This window comes from Canis lupus, chromosome 7 (genome assembly GCF_048164855.1).
Source record: "Canis lupus baileyi chromosome 7, mCanLup2.hap1, whole genome shotgun sequence".
Taxonomy (NCBI): Eukaryota; Metazoa; Chordata; class Mammalia; order Carnivora; family Canidae; genus Canis; species Canis lupus.
The window spans coordinates 38,075,076-38,097,972 of NC_132844.1; the positions used below are offsets into that span (position 1 = coordinate 38,075,076).

General features: G+C 35.2%; 1 protein-coding gene across 49 annotated transcripts in view; it reads right to left on the reverse strand.

The window, feature by feature from the left end:
- The window catches only part of RIMS1 (regulating synaptic membrane exocytosis 1), a 477,707-nt gene that overhangs the window by 184,552 nt on the left and 270,258 nt on the right, over positions 1 to 22,897 (reverse strand). For 2 of the 49 annotated variants that reach the window (XM_072832414.1, XM_072832413.1), the window contains exon 1: positions 3,021 to 3,348. The exons of the other annotated variants lie outside the window; for them this stretch is intronic. In XM_072832414.1, coding sequence (XP_072688515.1) covers positions 3,021 to 3,120 — 100 coding nt within the window. In that variant the 5' untranslated portion in view covers positions 3,121 to 3,348. Of the gene's footprint in view, positions 1 to 3,020; positions 3,349 to 22,897 lie in introns of those variants that run through there. 49 annotated transcript variants of the gene reach the window in all.

The window sequence follows — 22,897 nt, forward strand, 5'->3', positions numbered from 1 at the left end:
CAGGAGAAAAGACTTAGGCATATGCTTGAAGAGCTCCTCCTATTATTTCCCCAGTGACATTGCACTGAGATATCCATGGGCTAAGATAACAAAGTCAAGCAGACCCCTGCTGGCTTGTGGACCTTAGAAAACGCACCTGAAATGATTTGGTCCCATTATCAATCACTGGCAATGGTCCTAACAAGCTCTGTGTAACAGATCATTTCCCCTGCAGTTTCCCTGAGAAATCTTACTCAGCCCAATGACAACTGGCACCAGGAGGCATAAACCAGGAATTCAGGAGTGATTGTTGAGAACACAGACAAAAGTGTTCCGGTATGGCCAGCCTAATGGTAATAGTGGCTCATCTCCAGGGGGCAAAAGAACAACTCCAGACAGGTTTTAACAGGAGTTGGGGAGGGTGTCCATATTATATTCAACATTTTAAATGTGCAGCTTTTTGATGATTGTAGAGTCACAACTCTGTCTTTTTTACCACGCACTCTCACTGAAGCATAGAATCATTATTCTCTGTTAGGTTGCTACATTTACACTATCAACCCCATATCATGTACTACAGAACAAAAGCAATAATAACAACCAAATTAGTTGATTTGAAATTATGTCACTCCTTTAAATTCATTTTTATCATGATACATCATTCTGTTTCCAGAGACAACAATGAAAAATAATACACTTCTCTAATTCACTAGGGAATATTATTGAAAAGTAGAAGCAGACTGCTTCTAGTTTGTTTTAGAAGATTAAATGATCAAATGATAATAGGGAGAGAATTAAGAACCATCTTTCATTTATTTAAATTAAATGCAGTGTTTAATTAAATTATACTTGTTAAAAATAATTATCTGATAAGAAAAAAATTAATACTGAACTATGGATCATCTCACCACCACCAAATCAACTGCAAAATATCAGCCTCACACAAAATAGCAAATCTGAATGTTTTCAACCCCTTAACAGAATATGTCTTTAGCCTCTATTTAGAATCTTTGCTTTTTCTTTACCCTAAACTTTAAAGTATGTTTTAAACTGGCTTAAGTTAAAGACTGGTCAAATTGTTGCTGGGAAGAGAGAAAAGGAAATAAATATCATTTGAATGATTTTTATGTGCCAGATATTGTGCTGTGTTAATTTTACATACTCCATGTAATTCTTAGAGATATATGACAAAATCAGTATTACTTATCCCATATTACTGATGAAGCTCAGAAAGGCTAATTAATTTGCCCAAAGTCACGTGAATTTGGAAAGCTGGAATTCAGATTTGACTTTATCTGACTTGAATGTCCATGCAAAAGCTCTTCATTACACCATGATATATAGGAGCTACTGCAATTATTCTGATGGATTACCTCAAAGTTAAAGTGTTAATGACTTGGTGTGGAAAACCATGGTGATGCAGAAGGGGCCTATAATCATCTACCTCTATATCCTACATTTGAAGCCAGTGAATATTTTCCAGAGCTGTTTATAGGACTGAAATCTTATCCTTGCTGAATTTAAATTCCTTTCACTATGGCACTGTCATAAGGTACACATAAGAATGTCATGGTCTAGAGACTGATCTACTGGCCCAGCAAGTATATTTGAAGATAATCTATGGAAAGAGAGTCCAACTTTCAACAATCAATTTACCAGTTTTCCCTAGGTCCAATGATACCATATAATTTTGTTTGATTGAAATGTAAGAATCTATGGACCTTATAGACCTATATGTAGGCTAAGCCAGCTAAATGAAAATATTTTAATTCACTGCATGTGACTATTACTGTACCTGAGTTTTGAGGTATTTTTTTATGTTTTCCTATTTTTTCTCATTTATTACCTGGTATGAATTTATTTCAGATTACAAAGTCATTTTGAATGCTATTAATCTAATATTCTTCTCTCATTTCATGTCATGAATTTTGTTAATTTGGTATAATTATCTTGAATTCCCTAAAGTGCCTCCATATGAAAAAATTAATCGAGTGGTAACAAATTATATTTCTAACAAAAGATACTTCGTAAACTGAATAAGGTCTCTGAAATGGTATACAAAGCTTTCATAACTTCAGAGTTAAAATACAGAATCAATAAAAGAAGGGGCTAATATCGATTTTATTTTAAAATGTCCTTTCACTTATTTCTGGGCATAACATACTCTAAGATTCTATGCACAGAATAGTGTCACTGAGGACATTGTTCATATAGGTAGAAAAAAAAAACCCTTCCATTTTTATCTTGTCAATTCAGAAATTTATATTAGTAATATTTACTTATTTAAAGCATTTCTATCACTGCCCATTTTGAACTACATATATCCCATCTTGGGGTTATAATATTTCAAAACCACTCACTCAGCTGTGATTCCACAGCCTTTCATAGACCAGCAGACTGATTTCCCTGGGGAGAGAACACATAAAGCCTAACATCAATTGCAATTTTGAGCTTGCTTCACATACACCATTTGACCTTGTGCTACTGTGGTACAGGAAAAGGCCTGTGTGGAAGGGTTTCAGCTCTTTTCAAGAACCCAGGACCCATTATTTTGAAAAATTGACACTAACTTCGTATATTTGGACTGAACTACCCACTAATAGATAGTTCTAATTTGTCAGGTATTTCTCACTCTTTGTATTAGCGTGGAATATACTGATGACAAAACAAAACTCATGCACAATTAAACAACTTGCTATTCCTTTTCCTTATTTTCAGAGAATATTGATGTTGTAATCTTTAAATATTTTGGGGTTGGCTATTACACAATAAATCACAAATGTGATTAATTATCTTACAGTCTTTAGAGCTAAATCATAAATCTAATCATCTCTTTTTCAGAGAAAAAGAATGAAGATAAAATTGGTAGTTAGAAACTTTGCTGAGAAAATGGAACAAAATCACTCCACACCTCACACACACAGAATGGGAATACTTACAGGGGAGAAACAGATACAGAGGGAGTATATAATATAGGTTTCTGTCCAACTCTTAAAAATAATGACGTGGGATCCCCGTGCCCCAAACTCATTGTTGCTTACCAGCACCTGCTCCTCGGACATCGACTGTTCTCTCTTCGGAATCAACGGACCTCACTTCTCCCCACCCTTCTGAAGAGATGGGTATCCCAGGTGCACACATGACAGCAACCTTGTAAAGAAATTCAGCCTGGGGATTTTTAGCTTTGCTTTTAAACAAATTCAAAATCTTATCTAAGAAGAGCACAGAGTACCTCACCCACCACTCCGCTTACATCATTGAACAACAGCACCAACCCATAGGTCAGGAGCAGCAGAAAATGGAAACTAAAAGAAAATATTGGTGTAAGCATAAGAAAGTCTCTTTGCATGACTGACTCAGGTCATTGCAGGCACTGTGCGGCTATGCAAAGGATCACTTGGATAAAATACCACACATAAGCCTCAGTGGGCCTGGTGGCGTGGAGACTGGTAGCATTTACTGAGGAGAAGCATATTGGCATCTCTGTTGGGTTTTAACCAGATCCACAGGATTCAGGAAATAAGCTCTCTGCCAGATGACACTATGCTCCTAGCCATTCCTTCTGTTTACTTATCCTCCAAATTGCTCTAACTAGTGGCCTTTCTCCTGCTGTGAGCTTATTTGTGGAGAGGGCTAAATAAAGGATTTTTATGACAGCAAAATGGCCATTAGCCCATACAATGATTTCTTAAAATATAACTTTTCTGCTTTTGTTTAGTACTATTAAAATCAATTAAATACGTTTCTTATTATTATATCCTTGGTTTTTGAAGAAAAAAAATGTTTTGTTTCTGGTGTGAATTTGAAATTGAGCTATCTTTGTACATATGTGCATGTTCTTTATATATTATTTTTCTCCTATTTACATAAACTATTAAAGGTAGATTCCCTCTTCCTATTGCTATATTTTCCTAGCAGAGGCAAATACTTTTAAATACATACATACATTTATATATATATGGAATTTTTTTCCTACTATATGTGACTTGGCACATTTCCAGACTATGTACCCTCTTTCAGATAGAATGCAAACTCTATGAGGAAAAGAAAGCAGTTATATTTTTCCTCTATCATAATGTAGTCTTCTCATTAAAACAAAGTTATATATATTTTAATGTAAACATATTACTTGGTAAGTAATGATTATTTTTTGAATTTCAATACAGAGAATGCTGTAAATAGTAAAAAAATAAGGTATGTATGCATGTATTTCACTCTTCCTAAAGCATATTCATGTACTTCAAAACAAATTTGAGAAGTGACCAGGATAAATAGCATTATGAGAGAATCAACTATTTACAGAAACAGACATGGGAGTGTATACCAAGACTGACTTGTCTAGAAAGTAAATTCCTAAATCACCAACCTAAGGCTTCCACTTCATCAAGACTTTATTTTCTAATTAAACTTCAGTATTAACAGAAAAGTCGGAAAGTACAGGTAAAGCTTATTACAACCAAGTGACAATACTGTTAATGTTGAAATATTAATCACATATAATACCCTGGAAATTATGGGGTTTTTCTTCCTCCACAGTCCTAGCAACTACGAAAAAAGAAATTTCATTTCAAATCACAAATCTCATACCAGTGCACTTTCAAGTAATAATACTATATTGAACTTCTAAGTTCCATATAATACATTTTAAGGAGAGTGGCACTGAAATACTAAAGAGTAAATATATATATTATTTCCTAACTCTCCTTAAATATTTGCAAAAGTTGAAAAAGATCTCTACTTGTCTATAGCTAACTCATCTATGTAGTGTCTTCTGCTGGTCACAATCATATGTTAAAAAAATACAAGGTATACCTCCACAGGGACAAATATACTAAGTAATTTTAAGTAATGGGGATATCTAGATTATAAACTCTTTTTTTGTAAAAAAAGATTTTATTTATTTATTTGAGAGAGAAAGATCAAGAGAGCATGCAAGCTGGGGAAGAGGCAGAGGAAGAGAGAGAAGCAGGCTCCCTGTTGAGCAAGGAGCCTGATGTGGGACGCAATCCCAGGACCCTGGGATCATGACCTGAGCCGAAGGCAGATGCTTAACTAACTGAGCCACCCAGGTACCCCTAGGTTATAAACTGCTGATGGGATGTAAATAAAGTTTCTGATTCTCTGTGAGACTACAGACTGAAGATAGTCCAGGTGGAAATAATGTGTTGCCACCATATCAAATGACTTTATCTACTTTGTGAGCCACACTGCATTGTATTAATATTTTGGCACTTAGATCAATGGCAGGACAAACTGGGCAAAAGAGGGTAAACGTATTGTCTTTCAGTCTATACATGTGTAAACTCTACAACATCTTAGTAAAATCAAGGCTCTTAATCTTCACAACCAGTAGCGTAATACAGTATTTGTGAAAAACTTATGGCATAAATACAAGTTCTGGTTCAAAGTACCTCTTATGAGACATTTTCACTGACTAAACAATCCACGTGGTTCTCTTCACTGTTTTTGACTTCCCTTCAGGAAGGGAAGGGAAGGGAACAGGAGAGTCCCACATTGGGCTTTATTCTATTATTTCTCAAAAGTTTTGTTGATCCCTGTATACATTTATAATTTCTTTCATCTAGCAAAAATTCTAAACACTGAATATACTAGGTCTAGAATAAAGAGAAAAAAGAGCTAGACCAGATCTCTTCCTTGAAGGTTCAGGTGCTATTATTATTTCCATACTACAGATAAAGAACCCGAGGTTTAGATATGCTACATGACATATCTAGTCCATGGCAGAGTAAAAATTTGAATTTAAAAACAATAATAATAATCAAAGCTAATCTTGCTTTAGATCACAATATCCTAAAGTATGGGAACTTTTACCTAGTATCAAGTACAAGACTGTTCTTGGTGGTTCATGATTGAGGCAAATGAATCTACACCAAGTAAAATGCACAGGATGCTATTTACTGGCTGAGGTCTTTCATGAGACTCTAGCATGGAGTCTTGCCTAGACCTCAGAACACCAGTTTATAGAAATATTAATGAATGGTTCTGAATGAAAGGTACCCTGATCAAATGTATTCAGGACATACTGTGTATTGTATTATTTTCTAGAACAATCACAATGCACATCACCTTTAAAGGTGGTGAAAAGTCTTTAATTAAAGTAATTTTGGCCAAAGTTAGCATCAGCCAAACTTATTTGAACACCCTTATTTTTGACAGAACACTTATTAAAACTATTATTGCTCTGCAGAAATACTAGATGGAGAAATGCTGCATTATTAATACTATTTCTTTTTATTTGTTAAGATATTGTAATGAAAAAGGGAGGGAAGTACTGGATTCTGTTTTATAGATTCAGAGTTGATTTTGAGAACCATATCGTTCATTTGGGTAGTTTCTGTAATAACAGGCACTGTTCCATATCCTGCTCTGTCACTGGGCTATCTGTGATTCTGCTGTCACAAAGCACCAGCTCAGCTATCCCTTTCTGACTGATATGGATATGCTTCTGGATCAAGGTCTTCCATTTATTCAATTCTACTGAATCACACTGAAGCAACTGTTCTGAAGGATCCTAAGCTAAAATAAAACAAACCAAACATAAAACAAAACACAAAGTCCAAATACATATTCTGGGAAATCCTAGTTTTATATATCTAGACATAGAATAAACCAATATTCGAAATACAACGAAGGACTCTGTGGAATAACAGAAAAGGTTAGATCTAAAGATATGAGAATGAATAAAATATAGATGGTCCCTGACTTACAATGGTGTGACTTAAAATTTCTCACCTTTATGATGGTATGAAAGCAATATGCATTCAACAGAAACCACAGTTTTAATTTTGAATTTTGATCTTTTCCTGAGCTAACAATATAAGATATGATATAGCCTCTCATGATGCTGGGCAGTGGCAGTGAGCAACTGCTTCCAGTCAGCCATGTGATCACCAGTGTAAACAACTGATGCACTTACAACATTCTGTACCCAATCATTCTGTTTTTTATTTTAAGTACAGTATTCAATTAAATGAGATATTCAGCACTTGATTATAAAATAGGCTTTGTGTTAGATGATTTTGCCCAACTATAGGCTAATTATATAAGTGTTCTGAGCATGTTTAATGTAGACTAGGCTAAGCTATGATGTTTAGTAGGTTAAGTATTAAATGCATTTTCAGCTTAATATCTTCAACTTATGATGGGCTCATTGGGATGTAACCCCATCCTAAGCAAGGAAGAATTGCATTAGGATTTGGGAAATTAATCTATTTAATTAACATTTTCTCCAGGATTGAGAGCTACTTTCATATCTTCAATTTCCTGAGTCATAAGGCTACAACCTATCTTATGTCAGATTTTATAGGTTTCTGACAAGAGTATATTGGATACTAGAAGACACTCTGGCTATAAAATGCCTAGCCTGAGAACGTTTGAAAGAATACAAATAGTCAAAGAATTTGTTGCTATCAAAGCACTCTGAAATTCTGAAATACAGGTATGGGAATTTCAGGCTATGGCAATGAAACCATTTAAAATATAAATGAATGTAAGCACCCTATTAATGTTGCTATTCTTTGTCTCACAGTGTATTAGAGGACAGGCATGTATGAAAAGGATAATTCAAGGAGAACTAGTCAGTACAACGTGCCTCAATCTGTACTGTCTTCTAAGCTAGGGAGACCTAGGGCTCCCAGATCCTGAACCAAACACATGGAGTAACTCAGTTGATACTTGGTATCAGAACAGCAGATATGCCAAAATGTCAGAGAGTGGAAGAATATGGGTCAGGGTGAGGTAGGGAACACTTCAGAATGGATCTTTTTAAGGAAATGAGGCGGGGGGGGGGGGATGAGTGAGCCATGAAAGGGAGATTAAAGAGAGAAATTTTTACCTTTATTAAGATAGGTCGGTATTAAGGATCGCAATTACTGTAAACTTGACTCACCTACCACAGAATGTTTCTCCAATTCATACCCTCTGACCTATTCTATACATGTTCTATAGGAGACCTAGCAAAGTAGGACAATATGAAACCGATTGCTTTTCATGGTGCTGAGATATTTAAAGGATAATCAAAAGCTAACCATTTCAGCCTAAAACATGGTGCAAATGCTTTAGCCATTACTGCATTTCTCTGTAAAAGACAGAAAACATGCTAAAAGAAAAAGGAATTCAATTGACAAAGCCAAAATTTTGGCACTCTGAGGGTCATTTCTTAGCATCTGTCTGTTCTTTGTAATTTAAGTTATTGATTATAGAAAAATGGGAAGGCTTTTGAGCTTGAAGCTAGATAGGAAAGATATTGCAGAATGAGGTATCACTGTACAAGGACCAAATTTAATGCTAATTTCTTGTCCTGGGATTAAATCATAATACAAGCAATATAAATTCAGCCTACAAAATCCACCTAAGGAACACAATGATATTTCAGTTCCTTACAAGAGATTGATTTTTCACCCAGGGTTCAGACAGAAAAAGTTTCCTCATTTATCTGAACTGTGTGAAATGTAATATTAATCCTTTCTATGTGGGGGAAGCACTCTGAGGGTGATGGCCTTATCCACAGATGTCAGTTCCAATTACCTGCTTCTTACAAGGCGAAACTGCCTCTGGCAGCCCTGTGTTGTTTAAAAACCCAAACCCCAGACATTACAAATTTTGATTCATCAGAGGTGTTGCTGATATATATACACTAAGGATCGGCTTTCTCCTTTCATTTCTGACTCTTGGAGATTTCTCTTTATGCAAACTCAGCTATACTTTTTTAAATAAACATTATATTTTCACCATTATAGGTTTTTTGCAGTGAAAATTAGTTTTGTTTGTTTTTAATTTCTTTAGCTTACACAGCCATGTAACTGTAAACAGGAAGTAGTTTCAAGTGGTATGATGGGTAACTTTTTCCTTTTTATAGGTTGGCAATTTAAAATCTCATTTATAAGTTCAAAAACCATTAAAGTATCTATTCATTTGTATTTATAGGATACAATTCAAGTAATGCTATGTAGTGAGTAATGATGACTTTTTAAAATTATCCTGTGGCCCAAATACATAGCTTCCTACAATCATGGACATGAGCTATTTCTTCATTAAGAAAGCAACCAATAAAAAGGCTGAGTAGAAACATTAGGCCACATATGATGAGACTTCAAACAGTAAGTTATTAAAGAGAGCACAGTCAAGGAGAGAGGGAAGATCACTTGCATCATATACAAACTAATTAATTAAATGCCATATAGAAACTTGCAGTTTCACTTCATTATTTCTATACTCCATTTATCTTTCCTATTTGTATCCGTTTGTTGTCTTTTTTGTTGTTATTATGTTAGAAGTACTTTTAAAACCTTTCAAGAATTAAATCTGTGATTTAATTTAAAACCTTTCAAGAATTAAATCAGTGATTCTTCAGTATAGGAGATTCCCTAAGTTCCACCTTAATTAATTAAATTTACAACCAAATCACATAAAAGGCCAGTATTTTTCCTGGTTTCTACTATAACTAAAGAACTGTGGTATACTGGTTTGTTTATTCGTCCTTCAATTTTTAAAAATGTCTTATTAAAAATGGTATATGTGCTCCAGGTCAAAGTAAAACACACATAAAATCCTCCCTCTACTCAAACACAGTACAATATTTATTTCAAACAATAAATACAATGCTACAAAGCATAAATAAGACAAACATAGAGCTGAAAGCTACAGAAACTACAGAGGTGAGTGGTTCAAGCTGTCGGATCCACTGACATGGAAACAAGTGTTGGGTAGAGGTGGCTGCTGCCAAGCTGTCCTATCCTGCTGGGAGAGAACACTCAGCCCCTGACCAAAGTCCTCCCAGTTAATGGAGTTCAAAGCACCTCCAGTCAACTTCCCAGGATTGCTGCCTGAAAGCTGCTCCATCTCTGTTATTCACAAAGCACAAGAAACTGGGCAAGAGAAAAAGCCTCTGCTATAAACTCAGTTGAAATGTCATTCAAAAAATGATAAACTAATATTTATTTTACTTCTGCTAGACTCTCATGGAAAGAACTAATAAAAAAATATGTTCTAACAAAAAGAAAAATGAAGGCAGGAAAAAAAGGGAGATATAGAAAGTAGTTATAAACAATGAAATCGGTAAATCATGGTAAACATGTTGGTAAATCTAAATCAGTATTAACTACAGAAATAATGTTAACATTTATTTATATGTTCAAAAACAAGCTGGGCCCTTCCAGATAACAGTAATATTGAGGATAGAAAGAAAACAGTAAACTGTGGAAGAAAGAGCATGCTAAAGTCCTCTTTCATAGAAGACTCTAGAGGACTTTCAGATTTTGCTAAAAAAATTGTAAAACTAAGTACTGCACTGAAAACTTAAGTTTTGCATTTAAGGATAGAAAAAAATATATAATGTCCTAAGCTCTAAATTAAATGAATAGGCTCAGAAAACAACTTGATCAATCTAATGGAAGGCATGAAAAGAGAAAAAGAAAAGCAAACAAATAAATGGTAAAAAGAAGATGTGGTTTATGTATACAATGGAATATTACTCAGCTATTAGAAATGACAAATACCCACCATTTGCTTCAACGTGGATGGAACTGGAGGGTATTATGCTGAGTGAAGTAAGTCAGTCGGAGAAGGACAAACATTATATGTTCTCATTCATTTGGGGAATATAAATAATAGTGAAAGGGAAAATAAGGGAAGGGAGAAGAAATGGGTGGGAAATATCAGAAAGGGAGACAGAACGTAAAGACTGCTAACTCTGGGAAACGAACTAGGGGTGGTAGAAGGGGAGGAGGGCGGGGGGTGGGAGTGAATGGGTGACGGGCACTGGGTGTTATTCTGTATGTTAGTAAATTGAACACCAATAAAAAAAAAAAAAAAAGAAAAGTCAAATTAAATTAGCACAAAAGAATATATTAATGGTGGAGGGATTTAAAAATATAAAAAAGACAAAAAATAAAGAATGCATTTTATTTTACCATCCAGATGTAAGTATAATCAACATTTCCTTTCAGTTCCTTAGGTACATATATATTTTTTCAAAAACATATGATATAGTATATACACAATTAACAATGCCTCTCAGCCATCATAAATATATTTTATGCATAAAGATAAGAATATATAACAAGTTTTATGGCTACACAGTAGTCCTTTAAACAGTGTCCTTTAATCAGAAAATTGAGCTAGCTTCCAATTTTTACATTATAAACACTGTTATAATAATAAATATTTACCCATATCCCTCACTAAGAGTTTATTCTGCCAAGATACTTTTGGGGTTACAATCGTATTTTATAAACTATACATAAATAGGTCAATTAGAGGTAAGAATTCTGGCTATTAAATAATTTGACAGTTTACTCACAATTAGGCTACAATTTCTTATGTAATTTTTATTCCAATCATCTAGATTGAGTTTGAGCAATTCCAATCACTATCCCAAGTGCCCTAACTCATTGAAAAATATAAAGCCTTAAATGATGATACTTCCTTTACCTTGTGGCTTCCCACAAGTTCTTTTTTTTTTTTTTTAAGATTTCATTTATTTATTCATGAGAGACAGAGAGAGAGAGAGAGAGAGAGGCAGAGACACAGGCTCCATGCAGGGAGCCTGATGTGGGACTCGATCCCGGGACTCTAGAATCATGCCCTGGGCTGAAGGCAGGAGCTAAACCGCTCAGCCACCCAGGGATCCCCCTTCCCATAAATTCTTAATCTCTAACTTAATTCATGGCTTCCCAAAGACACTGTTCTCTCTGGAACCTCTTAAACCTAATTTAGAATTTTGGGGGGATTATACCAATTAAATTTTCAGCTCTTTCCTTTATGATCAGTTCAGCTATTAGTCAGTTCTCCATTTTCACTACTATTGCTGATGCTACTGATGCTGTTTTATTTCTTTTTTAAATCTAATGGCAATTCTTTACTGTAATTCATACTATAACTTCTGTGGATAACTGAATTTTTTTCTCTTTCATTAAAATATACATAAGTTAATATATAGTTGTAGTAATATTGTGGTTTCCTTTTTATAGTTCAAAGAATTAAATAATGTCCAAATTACTAAAAATAATTAAATAGAATTCTCAGAACAAAGGAGTAAGCTGTAATCACACAAGAAACAAAGTAAATAATTTCTTGCCATCCAGTGAACATATATCTCTTGACTGAAGTACTTTTTCCAAATGCATAATCATTAAATCAATAAAGTAAAGGGGTGCATCAAGAATTAGAAGACAAGAAAAGTTAATCCTTTTTCAAACTCAATCATCCTTAACTATACTTTTGGTATATTTTTTCTCTCTACTCAAATATACAATTTATTAGTTTCTTACTTTTTGTAAGTAGCTCCACAAATTTAAAAAAGAGAGAAAGACCTAGCAGTGCACTATTCCAAAAACTACATTTCTACGTATGTAACTATAAACTATTACTCTAGAGTATACATTTGATAAATGCAGAAACATGATGTCTCTACTTAAACCTACAATCAATTTCCTTCAGGAAAAGACACAAAAATGCAAACATTAAAAATAAAATTAGACAGTTCAAGAGAACAAGAGAAGTGAAATTTGGTCTTGGTTTTAAATCATGACTAGAGATAGGAAGGCATTTAAAAAGGTGGAACATCAAATGTCAAATAACAGAGATGGAAATGTACATGGCATGAGTCAAGGACAGGGTATAGAGCTAATCAAGAAGAGCACAGTGTTAGACAAGGTGAGTCTGTGAGGATAAATTGGTGTTACACTGAGGACTGACAGGCTTGGCTTGGGTTTTGAATTTTATTCCCTATGAAATGACCCAATCTGTAAGAGTTTTACCACTAACCCAACTGGGACAACCATTAGGATAGTAATAATTACTCACATTTGTATAATACTCTAGACCTTGAGAATTACTTTCCCATCTATTGTCTCTATATAGGTGTGCCTTCTGGTTTCTGTCCTAACATTTGCAAGGTCATTCTGCTATTCTTCAATCCCTCTCTCATTTATGGGCTCCTAAGCACTGCAGTAAGCCCGCAGAATTCACACCTGATAGTCCATCAGGAAATAAATTTAAAGTACCTGAGTCAGACTGGTGCTTGTATCTGGACACATACAACTCTTTATTCTGTCCCCAAAACAAGTTGAGTCATTTCAGATCACAAGCTGTGTCATTTTAGATGCTTTTTCCAATCATATATGTGCCCATATAAATAAGCAACTTTTTAAAAATGGGATTCTCATATTATTATACAAAATTAAAATTCTCTTGGAATAACCACCACTTCATAATTTATAAATTAGAGTCAAGGCTGAGCTTTGGAAAGTACTTGAAGGAAGATTTTTAGGTTCTGCCATTCATAACCTTGACTACACACTAGAATTAGGGTTTTTTTCATAAGTGTTGTATAGTTTTTAGAGTTGAGATCCTTTAACCTCTTTGGATAGGTTTATTCCTAGGTATCTTATGGTTTCTGATGCAATTATAAATGTGATCGATTCCTTAATTTCTCTTTGATTTGTCTCATTGCTAGGGTATAGAAATGCAATTTATTTCTGTGCATTGATTTTATATGCACACTTTGTTGAATAGCTCTATGAGTTCTAGCAATTCTAGGATGGAGTCTTCTGGGTTTTCCACATAAAGTATCATGTCATCTGTGAAAAGTGAGAGTTTGAACTCTTCTTTGCCAATTCAGATGCCTTTTATTTCTTTCTGTTGTCTGATTGCTGAGGCTAGGACTTCCAATACTATGTTGAACAACAGTGGTGAGCGGGCATCCCTGTTGTGTTTGGGACCTTATGGGAAAAGCTCTCAGTTTTTCCCCATTGAGAGTAATATTCACTGTGGGCTTTTCCCAGATGGCTTATATTATGATACTGAAATATGTTCCCTCTGTCCTTACGACATAGCAATTGCCTACTGGGTATTTACCCCAAAGATACAAATATAGTGATCCAAAGGGGCACCTATACCTCAATGTTCATGGCAACAATGTCCACAATAGCCAGCCTGTGGAAAGACCAGAAATATCCATTGACAGATGAATGGATAAAGAAGATGTGGTATAAATATATACAATGGAACACTACTCAGCCACCAGAAAGGGCAAATACTTACCATTCACATCACATGGAGGGTATAATGCTAAGTGAAATAAGTCAGTCAGAGAAAGACAATTAACATATGGTTTCACTCATATGTGGAATATAACAGTGCAGAGGATTATAGGGTAAGGGAGGGAAAACTGAAGTTATCAGAGAGGGGTAAAAACCATGAAAGACTCTTAACTCTAGAAAACAAACTGAGGATTGCTAGAGGGGAGGTGGGTGGAGGAATGGGGTAATTTGGTGATGGGCATTGAGTAGGGCATGTAATGTGATATGCACTGGGTGTTATATGCAACTGATGAATTATTGAACACTACATCTGAAACTAAGTATGTACTATATATTGGCTAATTTAATTCAAATAAATGAATAAATAGAAACAACAATGCTCAGGCCACAACCCAGAACAATGAAATCAGCATCTCTGTGCTTGGGGCCTAATCACTGGTATCATTTGCAGGAAGCTTCTCAAATGATTATAAAGTGTGAATTAGTCCTGTACTCAGGGAGGAGATGGTCATCTGCAAGCCATGGAGAAAGGCTGGAATATATCCTTCTCTCATAGATCTCAGAAGAAACCAACTCTGCTAATAACTTAATGTTGGAGTTCTAGCCTTCAAACTATGAAGAAAATAAGTTTCTACTGTTTAGGCCATTAAGTCTGTGGTATCTTATTATGGCAGCCCTAGGAAAATCATACACTATTATCTCAGACTCAGAAGAGTTTACTAGATTAAAAATAATCTGCCCTTTGATATAGAACAAGTGCTTAAAGGAAAACTGACTAATCACATAAGTTCAGTTCAGTTGGTAGAATAAGATATTCAAAGAAGATGGCTATAGGCAACAACTATTAAATCCAGAATAGCAATAAGAACCATAGATACCCCACAATGTATGAAGAAAAATGATAGAGAAGGTAATATCTATATTTCCAATATGGCAGTTGGAATCAGGGAAGTCAGTATCTAGAGATTCAGCTTCTAATTTCTGGACAGGGATTGGTGAGGACAAGCCAAAAGTTTAGTTCTTGGGGGGACTTGGCAGCATAACTGGATCTAGGGACATCTAGGCAAAAATCTAGTGTCTGGTCACTGCTAGGACTAGGTCTAGATTGCAGAAGAACAAGTAGCTGGACTGCTAAATGCTAGTCCTCAGAGGGCCGGGCTGGAGCTAGGGACAAGATGATTTCCAAGCTCTTCCAGCTAGAGGAAATGGCTTTAGGGGCAGGGATATCAGGCCAACCTCAACACCCATAATGTCTCCTCTGTTCAACAGTGTGTGAAAGGAGAGGTATTTTTTTTTTCTTCTGAAGTCTCTCTCAGGTCTAAGATTCTGTTATTCTGTTAAAATTAACCAAAAGTAAGAACAACCTTTTCATTCACTGGATAAAATGGGTCAAAAATACTGCAGTATGATTCTGCATTTTAAAAGGATACTGAAGAACAACTTACTGAGATAAAATAGTGGCACTAAAATCTTCAATATCAAATCTTTTTCTAAATGTACTTTGAAGCATAAATGTTTCCCTTTAAAATGACCTTTAGTTATAAATCTTTTAAAACATTCTATGTTAAGATTGTAAGCATATATTACATATAAAATTTGTATGATTATTTTTGAAAATGTAGCCCAGATTTTAATTTCATTTCTCCTGATTCAGAAATAGGAATTGCTTTCAGATGTAACTAAATGACTAATATTTCCAGCTATGGATTATTTTAGGAGAAATATTATTGGGTATAATCATGTTAGATTTACAGACTTCATTTCTTTTCTTTTTATAGAAATTCCTTTTAATCACAACTCTTGTTTTAGAATCAAGGCGATTTTTTAGTAGTTATATATTAGGCAGAAATTGTAGCTCTGAAAAAACCAGCTTCTTACCATGATGATTTCCAAAATTTGCTTAACACATATTCTTCGAAATTAGGAACCTAATTACTAAGTTAGCTCAGACCACACACACACACACACACACACACACACAGTTATTTGTGTTCTCTCAATCTCTTCCTAAGATTTAAATTGCACAGATGACTAAAATGGCTAATGTCCATTTTCCATATCCACTGTTAGAAGAAATTAGGGGTAGCCCAGGTGGCTCAGTGGTTTAGCGCCGCCTTCGGCCCAGGGCCTGATCCTGGAGACCCGGGATCGAGTCCCACATCAGGCTCTCCCAGAAGCATGAAGCCTGCTTCTTCCTCTGCCTATGTCTTGCCTCTCTTGCTCTGGGTGTGTCTCTCATGAATGAATTAATAAAATCTTAAAAAAAAAAAAAAAAAAGAAGAAATTAGTTCTCAGAATCCCTGTAAGGCATTTAAACTGTAGCATCTAACACACCCATAAATCATGATAAATCATGCCTCTTTCACTAGTTGAAAGGGGGAAAGAAACGTATCTTTTCCTCAGCAATACCAGGCAGTAGTCCCCCTTCTCTTTTGTGACAATTTTCATCTGTCCTTTGTAATATCAAAAAAAAAAAAAAAAAAAAAAAAAGAAGAAGGAAGAAAGAAAGAAAAAGAAAAGAAAGGAAGAAAGAAAAAAAAAGAAAACCAGGGCAAATAAAACTGTTGGGCTTTGGTGTTAAATGTCAACCTGTCCAACTACTGGTCCTACAGCAATTTCTTTCCTCTGCATAGATTAAATGGGTAAATTAAAGAAGATGTTAGAGAAAGCATTTGGTTGAGAGTTAAGAAGTAGAGGTAGAGATCTATAAAAGTGTGTTCATCAGCATCTGTGTAAAATGGGCCAACCAAAATTACATAAAAGGAAACAGGACAAAAGAAATGAAGTGAGCTCCTTTAAGTACCCCCTCAGGGCAGGGGCTATATTCTAATCATATATTCCCAAAGCCTGGTAGGTGCCTGTCATATAGTAGGAACTCAATAGAAGGTAAAAGAGTAGCCAATGCTGTTACAACGCTAATGGATCCATCAATGTTTTGAAGTTTGGTTAAGGTGGCTAAAATGCCATTTATGAAAGGCCCCAGAGGACACCAAAACTAGTTATTTGCAGCTTAATGAAGGGGACATTGAAAAACAGTTTTTTATGTTTTATTTTAATGGATATCAAATTAATGCATGCATATTATGAAAATTAAAATAAATAAGGGCTTGATACGTAGCTACAATAATTCATTTCCTCTCACGGCTCTTCTGCCCACACTATCAATTCCACTTCTTAAACTTTTTTCAAATATTTATTTTCTTATAAATAAGACTGCTTTCTTCAAAGCACTCTAATACTTTTTAAAGATTTTATTTATTTATTATTTTGACATGGACAAATATTTATATTCAATTGTGTAAACATATGCAAGTATTCAATGTGGAAGGGAGTTTATTCTATAAATTGAAAAATGTAAGTGGCACTTACAATATTATTACATATAAATACTACAGAACAAGTTAAAAATGTGCAGAATATAAATTTCCTTTTCTAGGGATGAACTGTCACGGTTCCTGTTCACTCAGAGGAAAATGTGCCTAGGTTATTAGTTGAATGGGCTGTATCAATTAATAAAATAATGTCACATTTTTGTTTGCTTCATATTTGAAACTTGATTTTCCTTAACATTTTTTTTTCTCAGTGTTTGTCCCTTTTCATTGTTAAAAAAAGAGACAGCCTTTTCTTACCCAGTAAGGAAATCCAATAATATCATGTAATTCATTAGTCATTGGATATTTCTTAGAATCCATGACATTATTTTTCATAAAGATTTTCCTCTTGGAGCCTCCTGGAAATGATCTCTGCTTTTAATTTTCACAGATTGCTTTCTGTACACAATGTCATCCAGGGATTTCTCTGCACTGAATTCCTGGGGTAGCTCCACTATTTCTTGCTTCTCATTTGTCCCACTTTCTTAATTATTATTCAAGTTTTCTTGAGTGATACATCTTTAAATAATTCTCTCAGATGGAGACTGCAAAGTTGGAGAACCTGGGAGTTGACTGATGGTTTAGATGTGCAGAGAATTCTAATTTCAAACAGTTTTGTGCCATACTTTAAAGGCATTGAACAGTTGTAGTTTCTAATCTGCTGCTGATGGGAAGTCTAAAGACCGTTTAACTCTTACTGTTGTATATATGACCTAGTTTATTTTTTAACCTCCAAAAGCGTATAGATTTTTTCCCCTTTTTTCCTTGGCATCTAGTTGGTGTTGAACTTCCTCCTATGTTTCACCATTATGACCTCTGGACTCATCCTTTGAGCTTCCAGATGTTTCCTTGTGGGTCAGTTTCACATTTTTTTGGATGAAAGAAGTTTAGAGGTTTTGTATCAGCTTTTAATGTCTAAGATCAAGTTTTTCATTTCCTGGCTTGGAGAATTAACTCATATCTGCAGCAAGCTTGTGATCTTGAGTCTGGTCATATAGTCTTATACTTTGTCCAGGGACCTCTGTCCAAGTACTTCAGTGTTAAGGGTTTTGGTATCCAGAGCTTTCCGTTAAGTTTGGATAATAACTTTAATTTTTCAAAAAATATTTTACACAGAATATCCATGTGTTGGGTGAGGAAGCTGCCCTGGGGATGAGGCTTAGGTATTTCAGGATGTATTAAACTTGATCAGGAAAAAAAAAAAAAACAAAACTTGATCAGGATGTAGCATTTTGTACTGTTTGGTTTCTAAACACCCTTTGCTCTTGAAATAACTTCTTACTTTTAGGATCTACTTGTTTATCTTGATTTTTTTAGTTCTTCCTGCTGGCGCTCTTCATAGTTTGTGGGATTTGTTGTTCATTTATATTTAAGACAGACTACTGACTTAATTTCTGTGTGTAGCTGGTGAGTATTTCCATGTAGGTCTTTTCAGTCACACTGCTGTAGTGGACACTAACAGTATCTCTAACATCTGTGAGTGAATGGAGCTTGGGAGCTAGTAGCCTTCACTTTAGGGTAAACAACATATGGAACTCAGCATTAAGCTATAAGGGTGGGGGTGCAACAATCCAGAATCTGAGTTTTGCTGAGGCAGTTTACTGGATTTCTTCTTGAATTCTACCTGGGAATTAAATGTGGGGTTGCTCTTGCTATATGTAAGGGTGTAAAGAGGAGGGAAAAATGGTAGAGAATAAGCAAAGTGATTCAGTTGCTCTGTCAACAAATGTTGAATGTATCTGCCAATTGGAAAGTCTCCTTCTTACTTCTGGCTTCACAGAATCTGTTATCTGGGTCTTAAGTCTCTGTAAGGTGCTTCATTGGCAGTCTTCACCACCGCCACACCCTCATTTACCTAGAAACCTCTTATGTCTAAAAGTAAGATGTAGACTATATTTTGCTAAGTGAAGTAAGTCAGAGAAAGACAAATACCATATGATTTCACTCATATGTGGTATTTAAGAAACAAAAGAGATAAATATAGGGGAAGGGGGAAAAAGAGAAAGAAGCAAACCATAAGAGACTCTTAACTACAGAAAACTGAAGGTTGATGGAGGGAAGATGGTGAGGGATGGCCTAACTAGGTGATGGACATTAAGGAGAGCACTTGCTGTGATGAGTGCTGGTATATGTAAGTGATGAATCACTAAATTCTACACCTGAAACCAATTTACCATATATGTTAACTAAAATTTAAATAAAACTTGAAATAAAAAATAAAACATACAAAATAAATAAAGCTGGTAAAAGTAGACTACTTTCTTCTTTTCATCTTCTAAAAACATTTCATCTGCTCATAGCTCACTTCCTTTTTCTTCACTTTTATGGGATCTCATGGGGTAAGAAAACTAAATGTTTAGGTTTGGGTAATCATTTGAAGACAAAGCCCTTTTAAGTTGCAACTGCTTTCAGGCTACCATTTTAAAAAAATATCTATAGCCAAATTCTTACCAAATAACCTGATTTTATCTTGGTGTATCCTATCTCTCTATAAAATCTATTTTAAAAGAATCCTCTGGATAGCCAAAAAAAAAAAAAAAAAATCAGGAGAAACCATAGCTATGTATATGTGTATATTTATTTATTTATTTAATCACTGTAGTTCTATAACCTAGCAGTGTGCTTGGAATGCAGTAGGTTCTTATAGATATTGTAATATCATGTGTATTATCTAATATTCATGTGTTACACACATATTAATACATAAATAATTCTGATCAAATTTTTTAATTGCAAGCCCTCTTAAGGTTATAGGAAGGACTAAGACTCCCAAAAGGATATTAAATGCATTCTTTGTTGTCAAAAAACACAAGTAAACCAGTAACTTCTGGTCAGAATTAAAAGTTCTGTGAGCAATAGGCACTGTACTGCTGGAGCCCAAAGAAATTATTCTCAATGTTTTTAGTTTAGTGATTAAAGAAAAATATAAAGAATTAGATTTACACTTAAAGATTTTAATATTTGATTTTTGCAAGGGTTCCAAACTCTTGTTCCTCATTCCCCAATGTTTAAGTTGCCAGGCATCCAAACTTAATGGTCAATAATTCACAATACCTAAAACCTATACTCTGGTCCATGGAAACTATCTTTGTCTTTAGGGGGAAAATTCACACCTGTTATTAAAGATCCATAGTCTTATATGAAACCCTTGCAGGTATCACCCAGATATCACATGCTCCTAAAAGGACTGCTAAATACTGCCTTGCAGTAATAGTTACAAACAAACCAGTTAGCCCTTGTTAGACAGGTTGACCTCAGAAGCCATTCACACAGTACTTTAAAAGTTTAAAGGTATAATCAATTTGTGTTGTATTTTTTGAGTTATTCAAAGTGGGAGAGGATAAAAAAGGAAATCATGTTATCCACTGCCAGGCTCTTATTCCAACTGGCTCTGTCTGAGGATTTATAGTTTTAGTTCCTTGTAAGTGTAAATAGCTTACTCTACTGATCAAGACAGCATGCTTCTAAGTTTCTTCTCAGAACTGGTGCCATTTCTTTCTTCCACACTGGCATCATCTTTGTCTCTTTCTTTATTCTCATGCTTTTGTACTCAATTCCTTTAGGCACAAATCTTTACTAGGCCTTGCCCCAATGGGTCATATTACTCATTTCATTTATATTCAACTGCTATCTCATAAGCGTTTTAGTTCACTGCTTTTCTTCTGAAAAGAGATTTATGCTCTTAATATTTATAAGCTAAGAAACAAAGGATGCCCAATTTTCCCCAATTGGCTAAAGCAACATGGCATTCACTTTGAAAACATGTAATAATTGACCTCAATTTTGAGACAAGCCCACTAGAGCTTACTGTTAATCCCTGTGTGTGTGTGAGAAAGAGAATTATACCATATGTAAAATATTATATTGACTATAAAGGCTGTGTTGTCTTCCAGATGCCATTCGACCAGGTTATCTTTTTTGTTGAATTTTAGGACACAGCAAAATTATATCAACATATCTAGAAAAAATTTCCCTTTTAGGCATTTATTAAACTGCATTTCATTGTGTAATTTTTCTTTATTGCTTATTTCTCTATAGAATGTAAGCTCTATGAGAGCATGGGACATGTTTATCCTTTTTTTAAATTTTTTTTTTTATTTATGATAGTCACACAGAGAGAGAGCGAGCAAGAGAGGCAGAGACATAGGCAGAGGGAGAAGCAAGCTCCATGCACCGGGAGCCCGACGTGGGATTCAATCCTGGATCTCCAGGATCGCGCCCTGGGCCAAAGGCAGGCGCTAAACCACTGCGCCACCCAGGGATCCCCTGTTTATCCTTTTTTAACCTCAGTTTATATATGGAAAGTGCTAAATACATTTACTGATAAGTAACAAACCAACTCAGCATAATGATAAAATTAGAATAATGTCAATGACAAAAATGGCATACATATAGTAAGTAGCTACCTTACGCCAGTGATATGGTCTAAATGTTTGTGTCCTTCCCAAAATTTACAGGTTGAAATCCTCCTAACCCCCATAGATGATAGACAGTATTAGCAGTTAGGGCCTTTGGGATGTGCTCAGGTCACAAAGGTAGAGCCTTCATAAATGGGATTGGTGCTTTTATAAGAAACCCCACAAATCTCCCTAGCCCTTTCAACCAAGTGAGGAAACAGCAAAAAAGGTGCTAGCTAGAGGGTATTTTACCAGAATTCAACCATGTGGGCATCCTGATCTTAGCCTTCCTAGCCTCTAAAACAGTCAGATATAAATATCTGTCGTTAATACACTCCCAGTCTGTAGCAAAAAAATTTTTTGAGCCTGAACAGAGTAAGAGAGTAAGCATTATGTTAAATGTTTATGTAACTCTTAAACTGAAAGAACAAATGAATGGATGTGATACTGTGCTTTATAATAAGAAATATATATTTGAGTTTAGTGAAGGTTCTAGCAAAGAGCTTCTAAAATCCTTAGAATTTCCTAAGTAATGAAAGCCATAAAGGTGTCTTTTGTTAGGTTAACGGGGTGATTTTTAGTATATATGCTGCCAAAGCAACTAGTTTACAAAGTGACTTTTTGGACCACACCTAAGGATGGGGGCTGGTCACTTGGAAAACCAATCATGTGATCAGAGGATTGGAGCTTAAGGTTCCAGTCCCCTGACTTCCTGGGAGAGAGGGAATGGAGGATGAACCAAAGCCAATGATTTGGTCAACTCTGCCAAGGTAATGAAGCATTCATAAAAATCTAAAAGTACTAGGTTCTGAGAGCTTCCAGGTAGGGAACATATGGAGGTGCTGGAAGAGCAGCATAACTGTAGAGGCATGGGAGTTCTGCATCCTTTCCCCAGAACCTGCCCTATGCATCTCTTCCATCTGAGTTATATCCTTTTATAATAAACCAGTTATCTAATATGTACATGAGTTTCCTAAATTTTGTGAGCTGCTGTAACAAACTAATCAAACCCACGAAGGGGGTGGTGGGATCCTCTGATCTATAGCCAGTTGGTCAGAAGCACAGGTAACAACCTGGGCTTATGATT